Here is a 26,289-nt window from a genome sequence, read left to right on the forward strand (position 1 = left end):
GCGTTCACTTTGCTGCCCACTTACATCAAGCGAGGAACAGCTGCTGTTCGCTTTTACAAAGCGCCCACATCAGGCGTATCGGATATAACCTAAAGTGCAATGATTGATTGTATTCCTCGCGATGCAAATTCAATCCGCCCGCCACACTTGACGCGGGCGTTCTGGAAAGTCCGGCTCGTTCTGGCGGGCGGCAGGAATGCGAGCGCCCGCATTGAAGCGAGCGAAACGCTCGCTGTAGCGACGCTACAGGCAGACAGAGCTGAAAAGAGTGTCCGTTAATTAATTACTAAAATTATATATTTTTTTATGTTACCAGGTACTGCCCACTGAGCTGCATAGCTCTTTTTTCAGAAGCGACCTGGCGACAAGTGATAGCTCAACGAACATCTTAGCATCTGTTTTATTGCCAGAGGGGGTAAAAGCCGATTCTTATAGTTTTCATCAACGAAGTGGGTTATCACGTGGAAATGTATAGCATCCAAATACTATTAAACGCAAGTTGATTCTAAATGTGGAGGGGAAAACCGGAGCACACGGAGAAAAATTCAAGCGACCACGGGGAGAATGTGCAAACTCCAAATATACAGGCATCGTCAGGGTCGGGATCTAATCCACGACCTCCTGTATACCAGGCGAGGTGGTTAACATCTCGCCACCGCGGCGCCTACTTTGTACGTTGTAGAAGAAGGGTCATTGCCCGAAACGTCGTCTACTTTGTACCAATGCCAAAAGCAGCAGCAGCACCACCATCCACCCCAGCGATGTGCTGTGTATACGCCACACACACGACGGTTGACCATCCAAGACACAGCACTGCACAGGCATCAGTTGGGATCGAATTGATGAACGCCGTTCCCCTCCTGCGCAAAGATGACTGCAAGATCTAAATGAGAGCAGCTCAACTTGGCGATGGTAAGACAGATTAATGTGTTAAGATTTTTGGGGTGCGCGCACGGAATGCAAGTTGTTCGTATACATTTGGAGGAGAGGATCGATGGCCACTGTATGAACAACTCAAAGCGAGTATATTGTGTATGTGAGAAAACCCATTATAAGGGGGAAATGGGTGCAGGCTGGAAACACACTGATATAAATTAAACTAAAATTGTTTTAATTTTATTATCAGGTGAAGCCCACTGAGCTATATAGCTCTTTTCAGAAGCGACCTTGCCACAAATGATAGCTCAACAAATTGGCTTCTCACGTGGAAATTTAAAGCAACCAAATACTCAACAAGACACAAGAGGTGTGGCTGCTCACAATGAGCGGGAAGTCGTGGAAACTCCCGTCACGTGATCGCCACGTTACATGTAAAACGCTCTCAGCCTTGTCTAGACCACCAACTAAAAAGAGTAGAAAAAAATCAGCCATCACAAGAGGCAGCAGTGAAACAAAAACAACTGCATACTGGTTTTGTCCTCGTGAGAAGTCATCAGTGCAGTAGTAATCAATGTCACCCCATGCCTCTGGGAGCCCATATGTGGAGAGCTTATCTCGACACTGCTGGGTCGCACATGAGCACTTTCCTTAAGGTAACGATAAATCAAACCCCACACATAAATAATGAGACAAAACCGCAAGCTAAATAAACACATCTCTTTATGTAATTCGTAAGAAAAAAGTTATTACGGCAAAAAACTTCGTTATTAAACTTGATATTATTATATTTCATGGTCAATGCCTGAATTAGCTGGAAAGATATAACTTGAATTACATTGTAATGCATTTTCAGTGTTTCCGTAATGACTAAATAAATACGCCTTTCACATCTAATAAAACTAAACATTGTCAGCATTTTATACACGTGTGCGCCGATTTATCTCAGCAAAAGGGAAAAAAATACTTCCAGCAAACATGTGGCTGACATTAAGGGAAGGATATCATCCATTTTATGTTTTTTTTTCCAGAACTAAGAAAATTAAATCCCCTGAACAATTTCAACAGGCAAAGGGGGGCCATTACAGCAAAAATCCCAGGACCAAAGTTCAGCCTGGGGTCACAGCAGCAGCACTGCGATGACTCGCAAGCGATACACAACTACAGCGAGCCAGCCAGGCAGGAGGGGGGGTGGATTGTCCAACCAACAGACGGCGGGGAAATAGGAACGGAGGCACCTTCCAGAGGTCAGGCACGAGGTGGTGGTGGCTGGGGGGGGGCGACGACGGGGGTAAAAATAAGTGAATTTGGAAAGAAGAAAGACGCGCACGTTTTAAATTATACACCGTGGGAGCTGCTTAGTGTCACTGGCATTGACGCTGGGGCAGCCACCAATAAAACCAGCTGCGCATTTTCGAGAAAGCCGACCTCGGTGCAGATACGTGCCGAAAGAGAAGGAAAAAAAAATCTATTTTTTACAGAAAAAAAACCGCATGTTTGCGATAATGGCCGCGAGCCCTTTGTGAATGCCAGAAATATTTTCATTTTGGTAAATAGTCAAAGGTTTACTGCTCAACGTTGCGAAACTTATTTTGTAATGCGAGCACGGCATCTGAACCATCAAGGCGGGAGCTGATTAAAATCTCAGCACGACACTACAGAGTATTTTACATAAAAAAAAAGAAATATCTTTATTCGAAAGCGAGGAGAACAGGTATAGAATGTTTTCTTTTACTTAGATATAAATAGATGGGGGAAGGGTTGGTGTGGTGGTTACAGCACTGAACCATGAACCCGGTGAAATTGATTTTGATTCCTGGTCATGGTTAACATCAAGGAGCAAGTGACATCTGAACTGGGATTGCTACCTCGATTAAACAATTTGCATCGACCAGCACGGTGAAGTATGGTAAAAGATCTCCCATAACCATCGCGGTGTGGAGAGAAGGCCTTCATCCTGAATTGGACTGACAAATGGTTGTCTATTTTTCCTATTTCTTTCCTTCCTCGGCACCTTACTGCTCAAGTAGTTTCGATTTAAAGCTTTCGTGACTGCAGGGATTCATCTTCTTGGTTCTTTCGGTAAAGTCGCGTAGAAGGGAAATAATACAATAATAAAAATAAAACATAGTAAAATAATTCTCACGACGTTTCGGCCACAACGCAAGCAGCCGTCCTCAGGTGAAGAACAGGTCAGACGCTGTCTTTCCGACAGACCTGTTCTTCACCTGAGGACGGCTGCTTGCATTGTGGCCGAAACGTCGTGAGAATTATTTTATTATGTTTTATTTTTATTATTTTATTACTTCCCTTCTACGTGACTTTACCGGAAGAACCAAGAAGATGCTCAAGTAGTGTTAAGGTGATAACGCTCAGGAAGGCCTCGTAACAATGAATAAGTAAATTGCATTAAATGGTTATTTTATTAAAATAATGCGAATCTTTAACAAACAAATGTCAAGTCAGATTTATGAAAAATTTATGCGCGAATATATGAGCTTTGTCTGCATTAAGTGGGTATGCCGATTCACTGTAGCGATCGTTCAAATTTATCAACACGATGTAATGTATGGTTAAGTAGAAAGGGTTAAGACACCTCAGTGTGTTTTTTTCATTAATAACACCGAAGTTCATTGTCAGGGGCACAACTCCTCACCTCCCTCGTGATTCTGTGACTCTCCACAATTCAGGGCTGCGATTTGGCTCATGCATTCAGAGTATTTGGATTATTTTTGCTGCTATAAATTTCCACGTGACAAGCCACTTTGTTGAGCTATCATTTGTGGCCAGGTCGCTTCTGAAAAATAAGTTAATACCAGAGTGGTCTTTACCTGGTAAGATACAAAAAATTGTTACATTTTATTCGTATTATTTCAAGTGCTTTGTTTACCTTTCCTATACTTTGCACTCCTATTGTATGTTTGTATTGTTTGCTGTTGTACTTTCTGACCTGCCTCTACTGAACATATGTGAAAAAGAGCTTTTATAGCTCATCTAATTCCTCCAGTGTAGATAAATATTCTGATTCTGACTTCTTTCACTGACCAAAAGCTCAACATTATAATTGCAAACATTTGCTTTGGACCCCTGGCGAATGAAGTGGCCACTCGTGGCTGGAGGGGTCATGTGACTCTATTCGATATAACATTTGCGAATGACCGACATTCTTTCATGCACCATTTGATGTGTGTATCACGCGTAAAGCTGAAGAGCACAAAATGATTGCATTTGCTACGACTTGCATTGATTCACTGATACCAATTATATTGTAATTTTAAACACCCGCTTAATACAAATGATTTTCGAAAAATCGTTTCAATCGTTTTAGTGAGTCTTATTAATTTAGAGAAGGGGAGGAGGAAATGGGAAAAAACAGGTATTGCATTTGCATTAAAAACCCTGATAAATTAGTAATGCAATTATTCGTCAATTCATCAACGAAAATCCGTTGTTCGCTCACGGTACATGCATCGAACCGAAGAAAAATATGGCAATTTATGCAAATTAAATGGTAGCGTTACAATTAGGCTAAATCTGTAAGTGAAACCGCTTAAACGAGACAAAAATCATTGAAATTACAAATTCTAAGATGTCACTAAGGAACTGAAAGAGCGCCTATTCTTCAATAGCATCGTGACGCTGAACCGTGACTATTCGTGACATTCTGCGAGGGTCGAATTCGCTACTCTATGAGGTGTATAGGTTCCTGAATGTTTTGCACAGATTATTATTGCACGGGTTAGTCTGAGCAACGTTCTACACACGTCTCGTGTCAAGCCACCGGTGGGTTCACGAGGGCAGCTCCGTGCCTTGTGGGTCGCGGGGATTACCTGACCATGTTTCACCACGTGGATGGTCCGTGCATTTCGGTGAAGACAAAAGAGTGCAGATGTGGAAGCATACAAGTACGGTACAACTGATTCTGCCGCACGGCCCGTTGCTGCTCACAACGTAGACCAAACAACATCCGATAGCGCCCTGTTCTACGCACTGTGTGGTAGGTGAACAGCAGAGGGTTAACTGCGTGGTAGGTGTACAACACATGGTTAACTGTGTGGTAGGTGTACAACACAGGGTTAACTGCAGGTAGGTGTACAACACAGGGTTAGCTGCGTGGTAGGTGTACAACACAGGGTTAACTGTGTGGTAGGTGTACAACACAGGGTGAACTGTGTGGTAGGTGTACAGCACAGGGTTAACTACAGGTAGGTGTACAACACAGGGTTAACTGTGTGGTAGGTGCACAACACAGGGTTAACTGTGTGGTAGGTGTACAACACAGGGTTAACTGTGTGGTAGGTGTACAACACAGGGTTAGCTGTGTGGTAGGTGTACAACACAGGGTTAACTGTGTGGTAGGTGTACAACACAGGGTTAACTACAGGTAGGTGTACAACACAGGGTCAACTGTGTGGTAGGTGTACAACACAGGGTTAACTGTGTGGTAGGTGTACAACACAGGGTTAGCTGCGTGGTAGGTGTACAACACAGGGTTAACTACAGGTAGGTGTACAACACAGGGTTAACTGCGTGGTAGGTGTACAACACAGGGTTAACTGTGTGGTAGGTGTACAACACAGGGTTAACTGTGTGGTAGGTGTACAACACAGGGTTAGCTGCGTGGTAGGTGTACAACACAGGGTTAACTACAGGTAGGTGTACAACACAGGGTTAACTGCGTGGTAGGTGTACAACACAGGGTTAACTGTGTGGTAGGTGTACAACACAGGGTTAACTGTGTGGTAGGTGTACAACACAGGGTTAACTGTGTGGTAGGTGTACAACACAGGGTTAACTGCGTGGTAGGTGTACAACACAGGGTTAACTGTGTGGTAGGTGTACAACACAGGGTTAACTACAGGTAGGTGTACAACACAGGGTTAACTGCGTGGTAGGTGTACAACACAGGGTTAACTGTGTGGTAGGTGTACAACACAGGGTTAACTACAGGTAGGTGTACAACACAGGGTTAGCTGCGTGGTAGGTGTACAACACAGGGTTAACTGTGTGGTAGGTGTACAACACAGGGTTAACTGTGTGGTAGGTGTACAACACAGGGTTAACTACAGGTAGGTGTACAACACAGGGTTAAATGTGTGGTAGGTGTACAACACAGGGTTAGCTGCGTGGTAGGTGTACAACACAGGGTTAACTACAGGTAGGTGTACAACACAGGGTTAACTGCGTGGTAGGTGTACAACACAGGGTTAACTGTGTGGTAGGTGTACAACACAGGGTTAACTGTGTGGTAGGTGTACAACACAGGGTTAACTGTGTGGTAGGTGTACAACACAGGGTTAACTGCGTGGTAGGTGTACAACACAGGGTTAACTGTGTGGTAGGTGTACAACACAGGGTTAACTACAGGTAGGTGTACAACACAGGGTTAACTGTGTGGTAGGTGTACAACACAGGGTTAACTACAGGTAGGTGTACAACACAGGGTTAGCTGCGTGGTAGGTGTACAACACAGGGTTAACTGTGTGGTAGGTGTACAACACAAGGTTAACTGTGTGGTAGGTGTACAACACAGGGTTAACTACAGGTAGGTGTACAACACAGGGTTAACTGCGTGGTAGGTGTACAACACAGGGTTAACTGTGTGGTAGGTGTACAACACAGGGTTAACTACAGGTAGGTGTACAACACAGGGTTAACTGTGTGGTAGGTGTACAACACAGGGTTAGCTGTGTGGTAGGTGTACAACACAGGGTTAACTGTGTGGTAGGTGTACAACACAGGGTTAACTACAGGTAGGTGTACAACACAGGGTTAACTGCGTGGTAGGTGTACAACACAGGGTTAACTGTGTGGTAGGTGTACAACACAGGGTTAACTACAGGTAGGTGTACAACACAGGGTTAGCTGCGTGGTAGGTGTACAACACAGGGTTAACTGTGTGGTAGGTGTACAACACAGGGTTAACTGTGTGGTAGGTGTACAACACAGGGTTAACTACAGGTAGGTGTACAACACAGGGTTAACTGCGTGGTAGGTGTACAACACAGGGTTAACTGTGTGGTAGGTGTACAACACAGGGTTAACTACAGGTAGGTGTACAACACAGGGTTAACTGTGTGGTAGGTGTACAACACAGGGTTAGCTGTGTGGTAGGTGTACAACACAGGGTTAACTGTGTGGAAGGTGTACAACACAGGGTTAACTGTGTGGTAGGTGTACAACACAGGGTTAACTACAGGTAGGTGTACAACACAGGGTTAGCTGCGTGGTAGGTGTACAACACAGGGTTAACTGTGTGGTAGGTGTACAACACAGGGTTAACTACAGGTATGTGTACAACACAGGGTTAACTGCGTGGTAGGTGTACAACACAGGGTTAACTGTGTGGTAGGTGTACAACACAGGGTTAACTGTGTGGTAGGTGTACAACACAGGGTTAACTGTGTGGTAGGTGTACAACACAGGGTTAACTGCGTGGTAGGTGTACAACACAGGGTTAACTGTGTGGTAGGTGTACAACACAGGGTTAACTACAGGTAGGTGTACAACACAGGGTTAACTGCGTGGTAGGTGTACAACACAGGGTTAACTGTGTGGTAGGTGTACAACACAGGGTTAACTACAGGTAGGTGTACAACACAGGGTTAGCTGCGTGGTAGGTGCACAACACAGGGTTAACTGTGTGGTAGGTGTACAACACAGGGTTAACTGTGTGGTAGGTGTACAACACAGGGTTAACTACAGGTAGGTGTACAACACAGGGTTAACTGCGTGGTAGGTGTACAACACAGGGTTAACTGTGTGGTAGGTGTACAACACAGGGTTAACTACAGGTAGGTGTACAACACAGGGTTAACTGTGTGGTAGGTGTACAACACAGGGTTAACTGCGTGGTAGGTGTACAACACAGGGTTAACTGTGTGGTAGGTGTACAACACAGGGTTAACTGCGTGGTAGGTGTACAACACAGGGTTAACTGTGTGGTAGGTGTGTTGTATACTAACCCCTTCTTCCAAAATTGATATTAATAATATTTGATGATATTTTTATATATTATCTTTTTACTTGTTTTTTTATAATGAATGAAAACACACCAAAGCGCAGCAAACTGCAAAACACCAGGGGTTGTTAAGTAATGAACTGGAGGAGGGCTAGGATGGCAGAATTTGCAACCTTGCTTCAAGGAAAGATAAGGCCTGATGAACGGGCACATGTCACCCGTGCAGGCGGCAGAGACAGTGGGAGAGTCAGCCAGACATAGTTAAGGCAAAAAGCCCAACCATCCTGCATGGTTTTAAAGTAACGTCAAAATTCGAAATTCAACAACAGAGTAGGCTAAATTATCGATCCTCGCGCTCGCTCAAATTGGAGACCAGGCTGCGAGCTACATCAATGAACCATTGCCCATTTGCTAATCCAATACTGAATGTTAATATTACTGAAGTCAAAGCGAATTCTATGACCTCAGCACATGGGCGAATAATAGGGCAGTGTCAACTCAAAGGCAATGGAAGGAAGCAGAGGCGCCTTTGTCTAAATCACAACCACAGAAAGCCAGGAATCATCACTGATTGTGTGTTTAGGGATTCCGAGCTAGTTGGAACACGTGCACACAGGGAGGAGGTAGAAACACGCCTTGTCCTCCTGCAGCTGAGGGAGCAAAGATAAACCCAAAAAGGCAAGTGGGTCAGCTCAAGGCTGTGTGCACAGGGGAGGGAGCTGATTAAGAATAACACTCCCAGAGCAGAAGGTTGGAGGGCCACAGTGAGACGAGAATAAGAGTGTTGTATATCTCTCAAGAATGCAGACTCAGCTGAACAACAAGGCTGCGGGGGTCACCAGAAGTTCGCGTTCGCCTAGTTAAGACAAAAAGCTCAATTATTCTGTATTGCTATTAAAGTAACGTTAAAGTCGGAATTTAACAACAGGGTAGGCTAAAGTTATTGATATTCACACCCACTCCAATTAAACCAGGCCACAAGTTACGCCTACTGAACCATCACCATCATTAAGTCAATATGAAATGTTATTTCCATACTTTAATACTTTCTATACAACTCGACCCGAAGCATATGACAATCAGAACCTTCCTAAGTCAAAATTGAATCGCACCCAGACAGGAGCGAATAGTCGATATAAGGTTGAAGAGGGAAGGAAATTAAGGGCACGGCGAACTGCAAACGTAAGCAAAAAGCCGGGAACGACACCAACCCAGCGACCCACCAGCCCAGCAACAGCGAGTCGGGCTTCGACAGGCCATAAAAGTAGAAATAATAACTCCCGGGGTCAGGGGACACAAGAAGAAGCAGGCAGACAAAAACCAGAACTGACTCCAAGGTTCAACCGCCCTCACCTACAAGGAGTGACGGAAATTAATGAGGCCTTGAGTTAACGGCGTCAGCTGGACAGCAACAACAACGGCGAGCAGAGATAGGGTGGGGCAAAGACTGCGGGGCTATGGAATGCAACTTCATGTCAGTAAAGCCCTGACAAACAAGTTAAGTTAAAGACATCACAATACATAATATCGTACATAACATCAATGTTAACGCTATTCACCGTAAACTATATTCCGCTTATGTAACCATGCAGACACCAAGGAATACGAATTCCTAGGATCAAGAAACTTACCCCTTAACCTAAGATATCGGAAATAAATTAATAATAATAAGCATATGCATGAAAAGACAAAAGTAAAACTTATGGAAAAGCCAGGATAACGGGATGAATCACCACCAGGTCGAATATAAAATACATAATAAAAGAGCGATGTTAAACCCAGGGTCGGAGAGAAAGGGAGATCCGTATCCCCGCAGCGCGGGATAGGAGTGTGTATACGCTCGGGGAAACACCTCCACTTGAGTCAAGCACCACGATGGGAAACGACAGACCTTAGGTTACATACAGAATCATAACTGTGAAATGGTAAGGGACAAATGTTAACTTAAAACTTTTTAACCATTTCTTTGTGCGTCGGTGAGGGTCGGAGGGAGTGTTGACCCTCCCTCCAGGTCGTGCAACACGGACAAAGACGCCTATGAGACGATTTGTAACGTCTGTGTTTTGGTTCATGAAGAAGGCCAGACAAGAGATAATATCGCACCCAGACAGAGAGACGACTTCGAGGCAATTTGTAACATCTGATTGTTTGCTCGTGGATTTTATGGAGGGAGTATGACAACGGAATATACCGTGGGTGATGCACACAAGGACATACGGACGTACGGACACACACATGGACACACCTACCTACGGACAGATCCTGACACAGCAAAAATCGAAAGAAACCCCGCCTTGTGGGCAGGATCCAAAGGGTTTTTTCGGCATAAAAGAGAGGACCCTGAGCATTGGAAACCAGCTCGACCGGGAGGGTCGACTCAGGAGCGAGCTGCGACCAGCGGGTCGGCTCGACTCATCTTCAGCTCGTCTGGGACTCAGCCGAGTTCGATCGGCTCACCGGAGCCGGCTCTCGGGGCTCGACTCAAGCGGCTCCCCATCTCCTCTGCAGGCGGGCAAGACCCGCTTGACAGCTCAACTCGGCCTGCGTGGGTCAACCTCTGCCGAGTCGGAGGTCTCTGCTGCCGCCGGAGTGGTGAGGGTCGCAGTTTGGCGACGAGGCTCCGTGCTCACCCTGGTCGACGACCCAACACTGCACGCTGCGAGCGAGCTGTGGGCGCCACCTACCGACCGGGTTCCGAACTGCGACAGCGTATCAACGGGCATCCGAACCAGTTCACCACGGTGACAGGGGAGCGACTGATACGTATGACGCGCACCGCCCCCTCACCACACGACCACCAGGCGTCTGTTTGACATAAAGAACCGACTCCGAACACTGACTATTCAAGACAACTCTTACCACTCAAACACACTCGAACCCATAAGCCATCCGTGGCTGTGAAGGCATCACAACGAGACCGAGTGATGGCCATCCGTCGTTTATAAGTGTATTCGTAATTTTTATCTTTAATATTTAGTGGGCTGTACTCTTAATCGCATAAATTCCCAACAGATCCATCAATACGAATTGATTCTTGGCACCTCCTTCCGCCGAGCCACGCTCACGTGGGGAGTGGTGGCCCACCAGATCCTTATCAGGTGATCTGGTCCCCAATTAGTAAACTTGGCATAAGATAACGATCTTCGGAAAAGGAGCACCGTTGCAGGCCCTTACTCTGAGCCATTCTGTTGTCAGATAACCTGCCGATGTATCTGTTGAGAATGGTGCCTTTAAGAATAATAACTGTTTTTGATTGTGTTTTTTTTATCGCCGTATAATCTTTCAAGTATCTTTCAGTCATAATCGCCGCACGTACTCGCATCTTCTACAGAATATTCAACTGTCCCGTGACCCAAGGTGCTAACAACGTGATAAGGGTTGCGTATGATCAATAAGGAGTGCGGTACTGCGTGAACAATATTGAGTGTAATCATTCATTAACGTTAAGGTTTTTCTTAGCATAGTATTTGCATATTTTAACGACTCTCTCTCTCACTAACAACCATCGCGTTATGCGGGATCCATGTGCCGTTGTCAAAGTGAAATCAGACAATTGTTGATGATACTGTATTGATGCCGTGTTGACGTTCCGGGATTGAGAGTTCGCATACTATATCATAGTTGAGGTTGAATTAGTAATAAATTGATTAATACAGAAGTGGTTGTGTGATTCTTTCCTGAAATCTATGCATAAGATCTGCTTCTGCGTTGAGATCTGAACTTGGTGACCTTAATAAACACACTAATACATACTCAGTAAATGTTAAAGCGATAACGGGGTGAACCGGGGACCTAAAATATAACCACGAATACCCACTCTGGGAATGTTAAAGCGAGAATGAGACGAACCTAGACAACGATGCCGAGTTAATCTAAGTTAATCTTGCATACTTACACCACACCTGCATAACTGCATACAATTAATTGCCTTATTCCGATCGATAACCCACCCTCGTCACCGAGGCGGGGTCTGGTTATCATAACGACTTGCATTATCATAATTACACCCACTCGCATAATTACTACGATTACCTCTCGAATTGGCATAATTAAATGTGCATAATTACATAAATTAACATATTTCCGGATAATTACACATTTGGCCAAATTTCATTTGATTATTATTATTTTCACTGAATATTCATAACCCACACATACAACATAATAATTTCACCCACGCACGCATACAACATAACAAATTTTGATAACCAACATATACAACAGGTGTACAACACAGGGTTAACTACAGGTAGGTGTACAACACAGGGTTAACTGCGTGGTAGGTGTACAACACAGGGTTAACTGTGTGGTAGGTGTACAACACAGGGTTAACTACAGGTAGGTGTACAACACAGGGTTAGCTGCGTGGTAGGTGTACAACACAGGGTTAACTGTGTGGTAGGTGTACAACACAGGGTTAACTACAGGTAGGTGTACAACACAGGGTTAACTGTGTGGTAGGTGTACAACACAGGGTTAGCTGTGTGGTAGGTGTACAACACAGGGTTAACTGTGTGGTAGGTGTACAACACAGGGTTAACTGTGTGGTAGGTGTACAATACAGGGTTAACTACAGGTAGGTGTACAACACAGGGTTAACTGCGTGGTAGGTGTACAACACAGGGTTAACTGTGTGGTAGGTGTACAACACAGGGTTAACTGCAGGAATTCAGAGTGTGCACAGACAGGTTTAATTACACGTTTTCGTGGATGTACATCTCACGCTTGACCTTTAAGGTTTAATGCAGACTGTACAAACGGTGGCAGACAGCTGTAAAGGCACATTGTCCGTGGTTTGGCATACCTATAAAATCTTGCGTAGAACTACGTTTACAACAGATCATGAGGATGTTGATGATGATTGGAATTGCAATCGGTTTATGCGTGTATTTTTGTTTACTTTAAGAGCGTTGTTGACACGAATAAACATTCCTTAATCGGATGAAAACATCGTAATATATGCACCTCCGCGAGTTGCGTATTGCGCAGTGTTAAGAATATTATTACTAAACGATAACCAACGTAACATGTTGAATTGTCAACCATCTCATGCCCCCCCACAGAATAAAAGTGTGATCTTAGACGACACGTCAGGAAACCTCTGCCCTTTCACTCCCTCTACCTCTCTGAAGAGCCAACATATACAATATCAGCCGTAAAATATGTACATTTTTCTGTTACGAGGCAGCGTTTAATGGTGAGTTATCACGGTAGATTTTGATCGTTGATGCCAGTACTAATATGTATATTACATTGATATTTAATTTTTTTTAACCATTTAAGAATGTCAGCCAGAAGTGTGGAAAAAATTAACCCGTAAAAACAAAGCTTTTCACTATAAATCCTTTATATGCGTGGTGGCTAGAGATGGCTGCCACCTATGGGTCAGATGATTGCCTGCCACCATTAAGCAATTGGTAATTAAATATAAAAAAAATGTTCCTAAAAAGTGTAAAATTTTGGAAATTTTTTTTCATGAAAATACATTGTCACGCACAACGAGTCTGTGTGCAAAATGTCAGCTCGATTGGATCACGGGAAGTGGGTTAAAAAACGACTGAAAGATTTGCACGGTCGTAAGCGCGCAAGCAAGCGCGCAAGTGAACTTAATATAAAGGATTTAAAAATAGGTTGCCTTCGCTGATAAGATATGCCCCGACTACACATTCATATACTGCATATAAGGGTCAGCAACAATGATTGAGAATGACAGTTACCCTGCCGTATTTTGGGAACATTTTCTTATCCCATATTTATTCATAAACATAACTAACTTTGAGTGAATGTGTATTTTTTTTTACACATGATTAACAACGCAATGGATTTTTTTCATATAACCAAGGTATATAAGATGTGAGATGCAACTGAATGTTTGAAATATGGTGTAATGATGAAGACTTCAAAATGTATATTGGATTGTGGTTTATTTAAAAAATAAATCCCATATTACTTCTCCCAAGAAAACTATCCCCGATACCACAACAGTGATATCAAATGTATAGCTTTCGGAAGCATAGACAGGTCCTAACAACAAAAATGTGGAATCTCGAATATGTTTTAAACTAACCTCTGCATAAAATGACATCCGGGAGTCAAACATTAATTAAATCGGTTGCTTCTTCTCCACTTCCCCTCATAGGAGTTTGCGTAACACACACCGCACACACGCAGATAAATTACAATCACTTCATCAAACTCATCCACTCCTTTAAACATCTGACACTTCTATCGCTCAACCGTGAATTATAGCAGAAAAAAAGAAATTTGGCGGCCAAATAAATTCCCCACGCGGATTTCTCGGGATTATAAAATCGTTCCGTAAAAACAGAGGGTGATATAAGTGCACCGTGCCGTTTGAATAAAACCGTGCATCGGAGATCTCAAAACTCCTAGAAACCCCCCCCCCCACCAACGGGGGGGGGGAAGCCAGGTGAATTGGCTTTTTTTTATTCCCAACGTGCTGCTACTTGTTTTCTGATGGATTTCGCAGGCCTGCTGTACGGAGCGCGCCAGAAGGCACGGTCGCTCGCCGCTTGTAAGCGCGGATTGAGTTACGCCGGCGGTGGCCACAGGGAGAGAGACGCGGCCCTAAGAATACGGCAGACTGACGAATGCTCTCACTTCCCCTCGCCTGGTGCTGCCCCTCTTCCCCTGACCGTCCCAGGGACGACCACCCTCCAACCCCCCACCCCCCACCACCCCAACCCACCCTTCCCGGCCCGTTCAACCTCCCTGCCCGCAGACTCTCTGGGCACACACACACACAGGCAGCACCGGAGACTCCAAACTTGAGACTCCCTGCTGGCTGGCCCATCCATCAACCTGGACAGGCCTAATGCTAATAGGAAGCTGAGTGTGTACACGCCATCAATCTGATTTAGCTGTACACCGTCTAGCAGCATGGAGTCCGCCGCGGCTATTGTGCCAGCGAGTCGCGGATGAGTACGTCCTCGGAGCATAGAACTCATCATTCATAGTTATTCTTTAGTTCCCTGTGGGCTCACCCATTGCTCCTGTGAGCCCAGGAAGATTTGGACCGTGGATACAGAGTAATCTGTGCGACGTCGTCGCTCATTAACCGTTTCCCATTCCAAGACGTCTGCAAGTTGCAGGGTGGATCTTGTTTCCCCGCTGAATCTCGGAACGTGCAAGCGGTTCGTCTTTAATTTTATTTAGAGAGGCGTAGCGCCATTGTTTAAAAGACATTGTCCTCACCGTAAATAACTGTAGCCACACAAGTGCACTCTATGATAGCTGGCGCCAAACTGTACCACACGCCCTCCCGCATGGCCTTGTGGGAGAATCAGCACCAATAAAGTGATTTTATTTATTGCAGGAGTTTTGAGATCTGAAGCTTGCGTATATTAACTCTTTCCCGTTCCGGAAGAAAAACCAATGACGTAGGATGGGAGACGTGTACGTACGTCATTGTAATGGGAAAGGGTTAATACACGGGCGTGAAACGAGGGCACGGCGTCTCCAAATCGTGAAAACTCTTGACAGTGTGTTGCCAAACATCTATTTGCTTAAAGCAAATTTAGAAAAAAAAGAACAAATACTGGCAGGAATTTCGCTAAATTCAAAACGTGTTTTAGTTTTTGTCACAACTGTAGTTAGTTCAGTGGCTCATCCTGGCTGAGCTAATTATGCTATTTCACGTAAGGCTTTCTATCAATCTGAAAGGGTCGATGGTTACACTTCGATTTTAGAACCATCTGCCTATATCGATGTAATTGTAGCAAAGAAAATGTGTTTTCGGCCAGCGATCAAATCGATAAACTTCCTCAATGTGAACTACGCATAAATAATTGCCACCCTTTAAGGCCATTTCGGAGGAGATGCTCAGATTTCCCGTTACAATTTAACTCCGTTTCGTTATCAATCAATGCTCGCTGCCCACATGGGGGACAGTGATGCGCTGTTGCAGCGTCTGTGCTTCCTTGGCTCGAAATTCTCCAATGAGGGCTAACTGGACATCAGTCTAAATAAAGATTCTGATAACGAATTCTCAACTGTGCATTATTTTACATATATGTACACATCGAGTTCTGATGTAAGGTCATTTCATTCTATTAACAAATACATGGTTGAATATTTCTACTGCTAAGTTTGTAATGCACGAGGATAGAGGTAATGAGATGATCAGTTTTTTCTAGCAAGCGATAACTTATCAAATCAAATGCACAGTACTAAAAAAAAATGTAAAATCACAAACCTGTAATGGGATCATATTCTTAGGTTTTTTCGGTAAAGTCACGTAGGTAAAACATCAATGTTTTACCTACGTGATTCCTTGCAGTCACGAAAGCTTCAAATCTATAACTGTAATGGGATCGCCAATGTTACGTAATTAAAAGCAAATTTTGCACCCGGTTTCAAAAGGATCAATTATGCAAATTGTATTTTTGGAATTATGATCAGGGTATTTACAAACGTAAGATGTTTATCAAAGTCATGCTCATCGCAAAAATCATATTATGGTGAAGCAAATTATCAGGTTGATTAATTTTAGAAAAAAATCTCGGAAAACTCGCATCACATAAGAATTGCACGCAGCCAATTCCAGAGATAAGGGTCCATGATCTTTAGCCTCTTTGCTATTAAACAGAGGCACTAAAGTAGTTCTAGACCCATCCTCCACAACCGGTGCTCTATTCCCGAAGGACAATGAGGAACATTTACCTTTACGGTAATTTCACTTTGCAGAAACGTTGCGCGAAAATAACCCCTTCTTTAACTGAACGTGCGAATGCGTGCACGCATACCGCCGGATTTAATCATTCATAAAGTTACCGCTAGTTACCGCTTTCCTCAGCCATCATTCACAAAATCAACCAAGAGCGCATTTAAAGTAGCGCCAATCTGCGGTCAACAAAAGCCTCAGCAAATGCAACATCACAACCACCGCGGCAGACAAAACGTCCTAACGTACAAGACGACCTCGCGACAAAGTGAAAATTTAAAAAAAGGTGGGGGGGGGGGGGTATAAAAAAAATAACAAATCACAGCGGCGCCCGGCATTCTGTTGTGAAGGCCATCAATCACGTGTGTCTTAACCTGCCGAGCAGTGGAACTGAAAAGGGGCTATTGCGGCTGGCCACGGGCTGCTGATCAAACCTGCTGGTTACATTGCGAACGGCTACAAAGGGCGTAGATCTTGTCGAGGCTCGCGGTTCGTTTGTAGTACGAGCCATCAATCTAAACTTGTCCGGCGCAGGCCCGGGCGCTCCGCACGGTCAGCAAGAGCTTTTCTTGCCGTGGCTGCGGGAGCGAGGGATTTTTGGGGTTCGCGTGACGACAGGGCCCCCCCCCCTCCCTCCCTCCCCCCGTTCCTTGCCCCTCTTTCTCAGTTGGCCAGATACACTGGGTTTCCGATTACTATTGAAGTGGGGGAAGAAATACGTTTCCGACTTGCATCACGTATGCATTTGAAAGCGAACAACAGTCGCGCGTAAATATTTTTTCCGACTTTTGAAGGGGACACACTTTTCAGGGCAGTGGTGGTGTAGTCCTACAGTTTATTTGCTCACGTCACTGCTGCCAGTAGTATGGTTTTAAAAGAGAAAATTCAAAAAAATCGATTATATCAAACGGATGATTGGGACTCAATGGATATTTAAATAATCGCATGACACTTGCTTATGTTTTAATGCATATATAGGGCATGCGGTAAGCATTCATCCAGCAGTGGATTGAGATAGGGCTATACATTATTGTCATTATACATGTGTATGGTTTAGAAATGTATAATGCATACACAAAAAGCATAGGCTATATATATCAATATTAACATGCGTACATATACACATAATGTACATGCACAAATAAATGTGCCTGTAATGTTGCATTGAGCCAAAAGTAAGTATATGTATAACTGCCTACTGTGAGAAACACCACAACAAATACTATTTAAAGCATCCCGTTCATATCACCATGAAATAAATGCATTGTCTAATAACAAGAACAGTGGGGGGATTTGTTTTGCTGCCATCCTGTGCACATGGGTGGACGTGATTGTGCGAAATCACACGTCCCTTTCTCAACATGAACCTGCTTGGATCGTTATCATCACATAAAAAAATTTGAGCCAGATTATAAACACTTCAATGTAGGTTGCGTTGGATTCAAAAATACAACTTTAATAGCTACTCATGTGGTTTATTGTAAAGTCATCAAAGCCTTTTGCTTATCTTAACAGGCAAAATTATGCTTTTTAAATTACAGACATCCTCTAACCCACGTGTTCTTCTTTGGAACTGTAATTCCATATTGACTCTTCACCCTTTCCCGTTCATAATGACGTGCATGTACGTCATCAGTTTTATTTCCGATTCCATTCCGATGACGTACACGAATGTATACGTGTACGTCATTGAAAGAAAAATAAAAATAACTTTATCGGTACCGAGGCTACCACAAAGCCATGCGGGAGGGCGTGTGGCACAGTTTGGGACCAGCTATCATCAGTGTGGTCGTGTCGCTACAGTTCTCTGCGGTGAGTGGAATGTCTTTAAAAACGACGCTATGCCTCTAGAAATAAATTGAACGCTAACCGCTTGCGCGTCCCGAGATTCAGCGTTGAAGGGGACCCACCCTGTCACTTGCAGTCATGTCAGAACGAGAAAGGGTTAAATAAAGTAAATGGGCTTGGGGGCAGGTAGGCAGGACCCACGCTGCAAAAAGGGACGCTGACCGGCGGTTGGAAAAAACGACGTAGTGGCAGCCAAAGGAGGAAACACACCCGACATCACACCTGTCACGGAGACGGAGTGATTAAATCAAGCTCATCCGCCGGATGGATTGTTGCAACGCAGGACCGCGAGAGATGGCGACGGCTTTGGAGAGGCCATTCATCCAGCTGCGGATTGATCACGGAACGCCTGACGAGGGACGGTGTCTTACGCCGCTACGAATGTTCGCGTAGCTATTAACGACGTCGAGGCAGCACGTGTCCTCGCACCGTGTTGAAGGAGTTTCCGTGGCAACCGGCGGATACACAAACTGATCTTGAACAATCGCATCCCTCTTTTCGCGAGTGACAAGAGCTGCACGTTATTACACAAGCGGAAGAACGGAAAAGGGAGAGAGGGGGGGCCCTTTCACATCAAACGCTCTCATTTTTTTCTCTTTTAACCATTTTTGTAAAAATTCCTTCAGACCCACGCCGCAAAGCGTAATCAGATATTCTGAGTGAAAGGCTGGTCTCCATTGGCCATGTCTTGTTTCCTCTAATCACCGCCAGCTTGCACCACGTGCAACCGGGCAGCTCAATGCATTCTCTAACTGTAATAATCATTAACGTCTATTTCGGCGTTCACAACAAAGACCTGCTCGTATAGCCTAAACAAGACTTTTGGGGCAAGTGCTGTTCTTGAGCACCTACGAAGGCCGGCACGGCACATGAGGAGTTTGGTAGCCAGCACTACGCCCAGCCACCACCTTTGTATCCCCAGTGGCAATGTTTACACACCATACCAGGTACTCATTTGAGGCCGAGTTAATCTAGGGGAGGCCCAGGCCCAGTTCAGATAATCATCACTGCTCATTGGTGGCCGTGAGCGGGAATCGAACTCGAGTAACTGGGTTCGTAGAGTAGCGCGCTAACCACTGCTCCATTTGGAGCGGTTCAATTAGTTCAGATTACACTCATTTTTGGCCTTTGATCTATAAGGGGAATGTGCAAAGTTACTTTTTTGGAACCAGATTTTTTTTTTAAATCCACCGTGATACCCTCAAAGCATTTCAACTTTTCCATTCCGTATCAAAATGTAACTTAATAAAGTGGTGGAAAATACATCGGTTGCTCGTTCATAAATTGAAGACTTTAAAAAAGTATAGCTGCAAAAATCAAACAGGTTTTGTACTGATGAATAAACCAGACTACAATGCTGCCTTAAAAGTTCAAACGTACCGTTTCATTTCTACTCTTTTCCTTTTAAACTCAATAAATGTCACCGACTCCCTTACGTAGATAGCACATCATGTGCTTTGCAAAAGGCCCAAAATAAAAGTCCAAGAAGGGCCATTGTCCGAAACGTAGCCTGCAATATATTTCTCCTTCTAAGGACACAGGGTTGTTAACGAAAATGTGTCGAATTTTTGCACCATTGCCGATGGATGCAGCATCACCAAATATGTTTTAAACGATTAGTTAAGCAACGCCATGTATAGGGCACATACACATTCCCTCTGCGTTCACACTTAACCTGCGCCGTCGACAGGTAGCTATCCCCCCCCACTCCGTGTTCCCCAGCATTACCCCGCGTTACCCAGCATTCCCCCACGTTAACGCGCGTTTCCCTGCATTACCCAGCATTCCCCCACATCATCCTGCGTTACCCAGCGCTGTCATCACCACAACCGCTCGCCCCGTGCCTCCCGAACGTCGCCCGGCGCCCACTCACGTTCGCACTGGACCAGGTCGAGGTTGAACTGCTGGATCGCCCCCATGGTCACTTGCTTCACCTCCACGTCCAAGATTTGCTGCAGGAGCCTCGACGCCAGGTGCTTGCTCGCGGACATGCAGGCGGTCTGAGCCACCTTGCCCTGAGGAGAAACGCGACCAGATACAAGCACACGCGTCCGTCGCGATCGTGTAAACACGGGGCGCGTACGTACAACGGACGCATCGTTTAATCAACATTTTGACATTAGCGATACACGCGTCATCTAGTTCGCGCGCACGTGTGCGAGGGAGAACCGATCGTTTACGATTTACGTAAATAACGTGTAAAAATGATAACAACAGCCGACGGATCTGTACGACTGATACGAGGTGGGGGGGAAGTTAAAATGGTCACACAAACGAGACAGTAACAAACAAGACGACAAATGATCGATTATTGAAACAAATCCCGACGGTGAATTGTGATGATTGCGGGTAATCCTCTTTGAGCGATTCGCTCATTGCAACGCCCAGCAAAAACCCGCAATGAGCAGGCATCACCAGAGGACCACTGCTGCTTGCACGAGTCCTGGATGTGCATTTCAATTTAAAGGTTTTAAAAAAGTTTTATTTCATATGTATTGTCACCCCACTCAAGGGGGGTATAAAACTATAGTCACAAACAAATTCAGAGATTAAATCAGATAAAATACACTTAAGGGAAAGCGACGAGGAAGGAGTGAGTCTTGAATAAAATTTGAATTTAAGGAACGCATAATGCATCACCTCATACATGCATACATATGCATGCATACAAACAATACGTTAGAGACCTATGGGTGAAGGCCTCACCATACCAGGTCAGTCATTAGTGGTTTGACCACACATCACCATGACAGGTCGGACCGGGTTGGTAGTTGGGGTTCCAAGACCAGCTCAGATTTCACTTTACACTGATGTCAGCCGTGACCGGGTATCAAACTAAGGTGGTCGGGTTAGATGGGCAGCGTGCTAACCACTGTGCCAATGCTCCCATCCTATGTATGCAAACAAAAAATATGAATCATCAACAGAGTGACTTTTGTTTTTAAATCTACAAAGCAACAAAACAATAATCTAAAGAATGCTTAGTTCAAAGGAAGGCCAACTAATGGCAAACAAAAACGGTAATCTAAATAAACAGGACATTTATTTATAATCGACGTACATTAATTACAGGGTAATTTCATTACGTACACTGGCACATTTCTGTACGTGATTAGTTCTGGCATAATTGAGAATTACTGAGGTGGGTGCTGCCGTGGCGAGATGTTAACTACCTCTCTCCTGGTATGTTGGAGGTTGTGGGTTTGATCCAGACCTGTATATTTGGAGTTAGCATGGTCTCCCCGTGGTCGTGTGAATTTTTATCTGGGTTCTCAAGTTTTTCCCTCCACATTTAGAAACGCGCGTTTAGAGTAATTGGCTGCTACAGATTTCCACATGATAAGCCACTTTGTTGAATTATCATATGTGGCCAGGTTGGTTGTGAAAAAGAGATATATAGCGCAGAGGGCCTTAACTAGTAAAATCTAAATGTATAATAGAATAGGTATTAACGCGCAGGCCTTGCAAGCTACCACTTAAGTGCACGCAGAGGCTCATGGAACCGCACCCAGCATGAAGTCACTGAGGGTAAGCAGAGGGGGGCGTGGGCTAGGGCTAAATAAGTTTACCTTGAATGTCCATAACAGGGAGGACCAAAGGTCATGTTATATAGACGCTGCCAACAACTGCAACCAGATTCAGGCGTGCGTTCCAGCCAATTAAACCGATTGTTGGTCAGGATTATTTATTTATCTGAAGTTTTAGTTGTCAACATTATCGTAATGGTCATCATCCTTAACCAACTGAATGGCCACAATCGCAATTTAGTACATTTTTATTTGAGCCAGGAAGTATCCCTCCCATGAGAGTAGTAGGCAGTCAGCTACATCGAGAGACGAAGATGATACAATCGAGAATACAGTGAGCAGATTTTTTTCAGTTTTAGCCCAGACATGGGTGAGCAATCGATAACGTTTTGCCAAAATATCCAGGGATGTTTAGAATTTTCACCACCAATTGGGGGATCGAAACCGGTTCTCCCCTCCTCCCCCCTTCATTCACCTACACTGGCCAAAGTGGTAAAGTTTGGTAAAAAAAAAAAGAATGCCATGACTGACATTGCGTGCAGAGGCCTTCATCCAATGGTGGACTAAGAATGGCTGGAATGTATCTATCTACCTGTCTAAAAAATTAAGAAATGTGTGAGCTCTTATCTCTTACATCTTCTAATAGTGCTGCTCATTGCTGGCCGCTGGGAGATTTGGGCCTTGGGGCTTACGCTCAACCAGCTAATAAAAAAAAGATTAACACACACAGTACATGTGATTTCATTTTATGTGCGTGTAACAAAGAAGGGCCTGAATCATTGCCAAGAATACATGTATTGTTCCTTTTAAGGCCACGGTATTTTTGCCGAACGCAGAGAGCTGCTTATTTATTTGTCTGTTCAGGCGATCTCATGCAGCGCGGGCGAGATGGAACACGCGAAACCGTGGCACCCGTCCGGCTCCGCGTCCCACGCCGGAGGACGGCGGCGCCACAGCGGTACGGGGGGACGCCGAGCGGTGCCCGCCGGGGGGGCTCGCTGTGGCCGCCAACGCCTCCGCGAAGCACGCGGGGATCGGGGAGCCGAACGTGCGCTTCATCAGAACGGCGTGGGCGCCGATCGCACGGGGGGCCCCTCGCGAACGCGCGCCAGGCGCTCGCGCGCTGACGACGCGAGAGATGAAAGCGCGAGTGCACAAATATTGAGGTGTCATCTACCGTGGAGCAGCAGTAATCTCTTTGGAGAATCGTATAATGAGAAGAAAAAGTATTTTAAACATGGGAAGGTGTCGTAACTCTTGCTCTGCAATGCAAGTTTGGATCACCATCGAACAAAGATGGTCATTGCATGGCGCAATTTCAGATGCGCTTCTGCGGCCGTCTGCAATGCCCTTCCTTCCGATATTAGGAAGCCACTGCAGTAATGCACTTTCAAATCTCTATTGAAAACTCATTTCTTTTTAACTGCTTTTTGTGTTTAACTTGTTGTCCTTCCCCTGCACCTCCGATTATCACGGTTGGCTACGTGCGGTGCAAAAGAAAGTTCAACATCCATGCATACAAGTTAATGAGATTGTGAGAGCACTAAGTTGACGGCATGAATACATTACGAATGATACCCACAATGCCTTTTCCACCGGGGTGCAGCGGTGGTGCAGAGATTAGCGCACTGTGCTACGAACCTAGCGACCTGCGTTCCTTGCGACGCTATACATAAATGGAGAGTGATATTTAAACCAGTCCTGGGCTTTCCCGTTCCCCAAACCAGCACTGACAGGCATGGTCAAGTATGATCAAACTCCCATGGCGGACACAACGTGGGTAGACCTTCATCCAGAAGTAGGTTGACAAAGGGCTGGAATCGTCAAAATAATAAAAACCACATTGTCACTGTGGATCCAAAGAGACGAACCAACCCCTGAATAAAAGACTGGGTGCTTCAGCCAAACAGAACGTGCCACCACACATTAATACAAACGTATTTGAGGGAAACAGACAGGTCCATGTGTGGGCACTAGAAAAAGGATTTCTCCCGATGATTTGTGAACTTTTCAAACGCAGTTTCAAACTGTCCCCCGCAGAGTGTCCACAAAGAAGAATGGGCGCGCCTCGGCGGCAACGGCGATTTATCAACTTGGAGCGATTGTGCGCGAGACGTTTCTTAACTTGAAAGCTCGGGCTCAAATTAACCATGAAAACGGGAGCTTTCAATGGCCGCGCTGAGCGAGTCCGGCACGGCTGTCGGAGCAAAGGCGGCTTTATTCTTTAATGTTGAGAAATTACTTTATCATTCACGTAATGGCTTGTACCGACATCATAGACTCCCTTCTTTCCGCATTCAAAGCGACCGTGCCATAAACACTGTTTAACGGCACATTAAAATCTCACACTTGCGCCAATGTCGTATAAAATGCCACAGAGGCCAGTGTCATTTCCATGAACTCCTTAAATGTGGATTCTGTTTAGCGGTAGAGATAAAAATAAGCTTCGTGACCAACTTATATGTCACAATCGTCATCGGCAATTGCTTAATTAATAGAAGCTCGCTTGAAAAGCACAGGACTTATTTACACACTTCTTTAAAAAACGGACAAACTGCTAGCAAAGGTGTAAAACTTTTCCGTGACAAGACACCAAACGGCGACTTACCTGGTGGGACATTTAACCTGTGAGGTGCTACGCTAAGCAAACAAACACCGAGAAAAGGAACGCGAGCAGAAATGCGGCATGGAGAGAAAATTCCAACAGCATGCCAGAATAAATCACGGTCCAAGGCGCACAGATCACGCGCACAGCATCCACAGGTGCTCTTTGCAAAGTAAGGAAACCTGCTCAGTAACAGTCAGAAGAGAGTTCAAAGGGCAGCAGACAGACACATACACACACACACATTCCATGGGGCCAGAATCTCGGTGTCCCCGAAAGAAAGGTGGTGCGTGATGCGATGAAGACAGAAATTACTAAATGACCTCACGCTCCGCCATTCCTATCACTGGTGACAATTTTCAGAATGATTGTCGTGATGGTGCATTTGTCGGTAGCATCAGACACTTGAACTCATTACCATTATATATTTGTAAAAATATGATAAATGGTTATATTTTAAAGTTGTTCAATGTAATGGAAGATTAAACAAAGTATGAATCATTATTTCTTCTAATTACCCAAGCACTAATAAAGCACCTATGCAGCAACACACATGTCCGTACTGATACCAAATACCAGGGATGTAAGAATTCATTAAATTCATGACTCTACGGTGTGATTTAACAAATTGTAACGGATTCGGTGCAACGGATTAAGAACCAAGTCCTTTTGGTCTCGTTTTAAACCGCCTCTATTATATTATGTCCTATTTGTCCTGTCTTGCTTATAGATTATGAGCACCCAAAATGTAACATCAGCATTGTGTACAATTTCAATCAATAACAAAAAGCAGCTGCATGTATTATGAAGCGAGGCACTGATTTATAATTGACGTTTAAAAAATCATTACATTCCATCAAAGAAAAGTGTTTGCAAATTGAAGACTAATGATATACACTGCTGAATGCTTTGTGCTGTGTGTTGTGTGCGATTAGCGAGCTCTGTAACAGTGATGACACATTGTGTATTTGTGGCCTATGCTGTTAGAATTGCTGCACGATGTGTGCCGCTGATGTTTTGTGAAATGCGATAATGTGCTAGAGTGGAGTGGTGGGTGCAATGGTCCGTGCACTATCATGCAAACTCTGCTACTCGACTATAGATCAATTCGCTTGGAAATATTACATTATTTTAAGAAACAGCTTTTACTGGGCATATTACAGTCGACAATTCTACAGTATTTGTATGAAAATCATGATTTACAACAAACTAAATTTACAACCAAGAACTACTGCAGCGGTCTGGTTAGCGCCCTGTGCTCTGCACTTGGTAACCAATTCCCAGCCAAGGCTAATATCGGTGGTAAGTGACATCTGAACTGGTCAAGACCTCCCCCCCCCCCCCGATTCAGCAACCATGCACTGGACTAGCGTGGGGAAATATGCCGAAACAACCTCAACAACCAACATGGCTAAACACATTTATTATGGAAGCCAAACCAGACATGGGCATTGCACTTGCCAAAACAAACGGATTCATATTCACACGAGGTGTGGAACAATTCACGCCCCCCTCCCCCCATACCCTGATGACAGTACAATTCACAGTTGCTATTCAATTCAGGAATCAACACTTGCTTCAACACAACAGTGAACGGTGCCGCCTCCAGTGACTGCAGGGGTGACGTGAACAAATTAGTATGACAAACACGACTCTATAAAACAAAAATCCATTCGTACACGCACACCATTCGATAAATCAGCACGAGTTTCATAATCAATATTTAGAGAGATAAACCAACGCACCGTTCCACCCCTAATTTCACCCAATAACTTAACACGCAACGTAC

General features: G+C 44.7%; 1 protein-coding gene across 1 annotated transcript in view; it reads right to left on the bottom strand.

Annotated features, from left to right (window-relative positions):
* The window catches only part of LOC144931534 (exocyst complex component 6B-like), a 152,106-nt gene that overhangs the window by 33,421 nt on the left and 92,396 nt on the right, over positions 1–26,289 (bottom strand). The window contains exon 19 of the mRNA XM_078855487.1: positions 20,242–20,383. Coding sequence (XP_078711613.1) covers positions 20,242–20,383 — 142 coding nt within the window. The remainder of the gene's footprint in view (positions 1–20,241; positions 20,384–26,289) is intronic.

The sequence above is a fragment of the Lampetra fluviatilis genome, chromosome 4 (assembly GCF_964198595.1).
Source record: "Lampetra fluviatilis chromosome 4, kcLamFluv1.1, whole genome shotgun sequence".
NCBI classification, from domain to species: Eukaryota; Metazoa; Chordata; class Hyperoartia; order Petromyzontiformes; family Petromyzontidae; genus Lampetra; species Lampetra fluviatilis.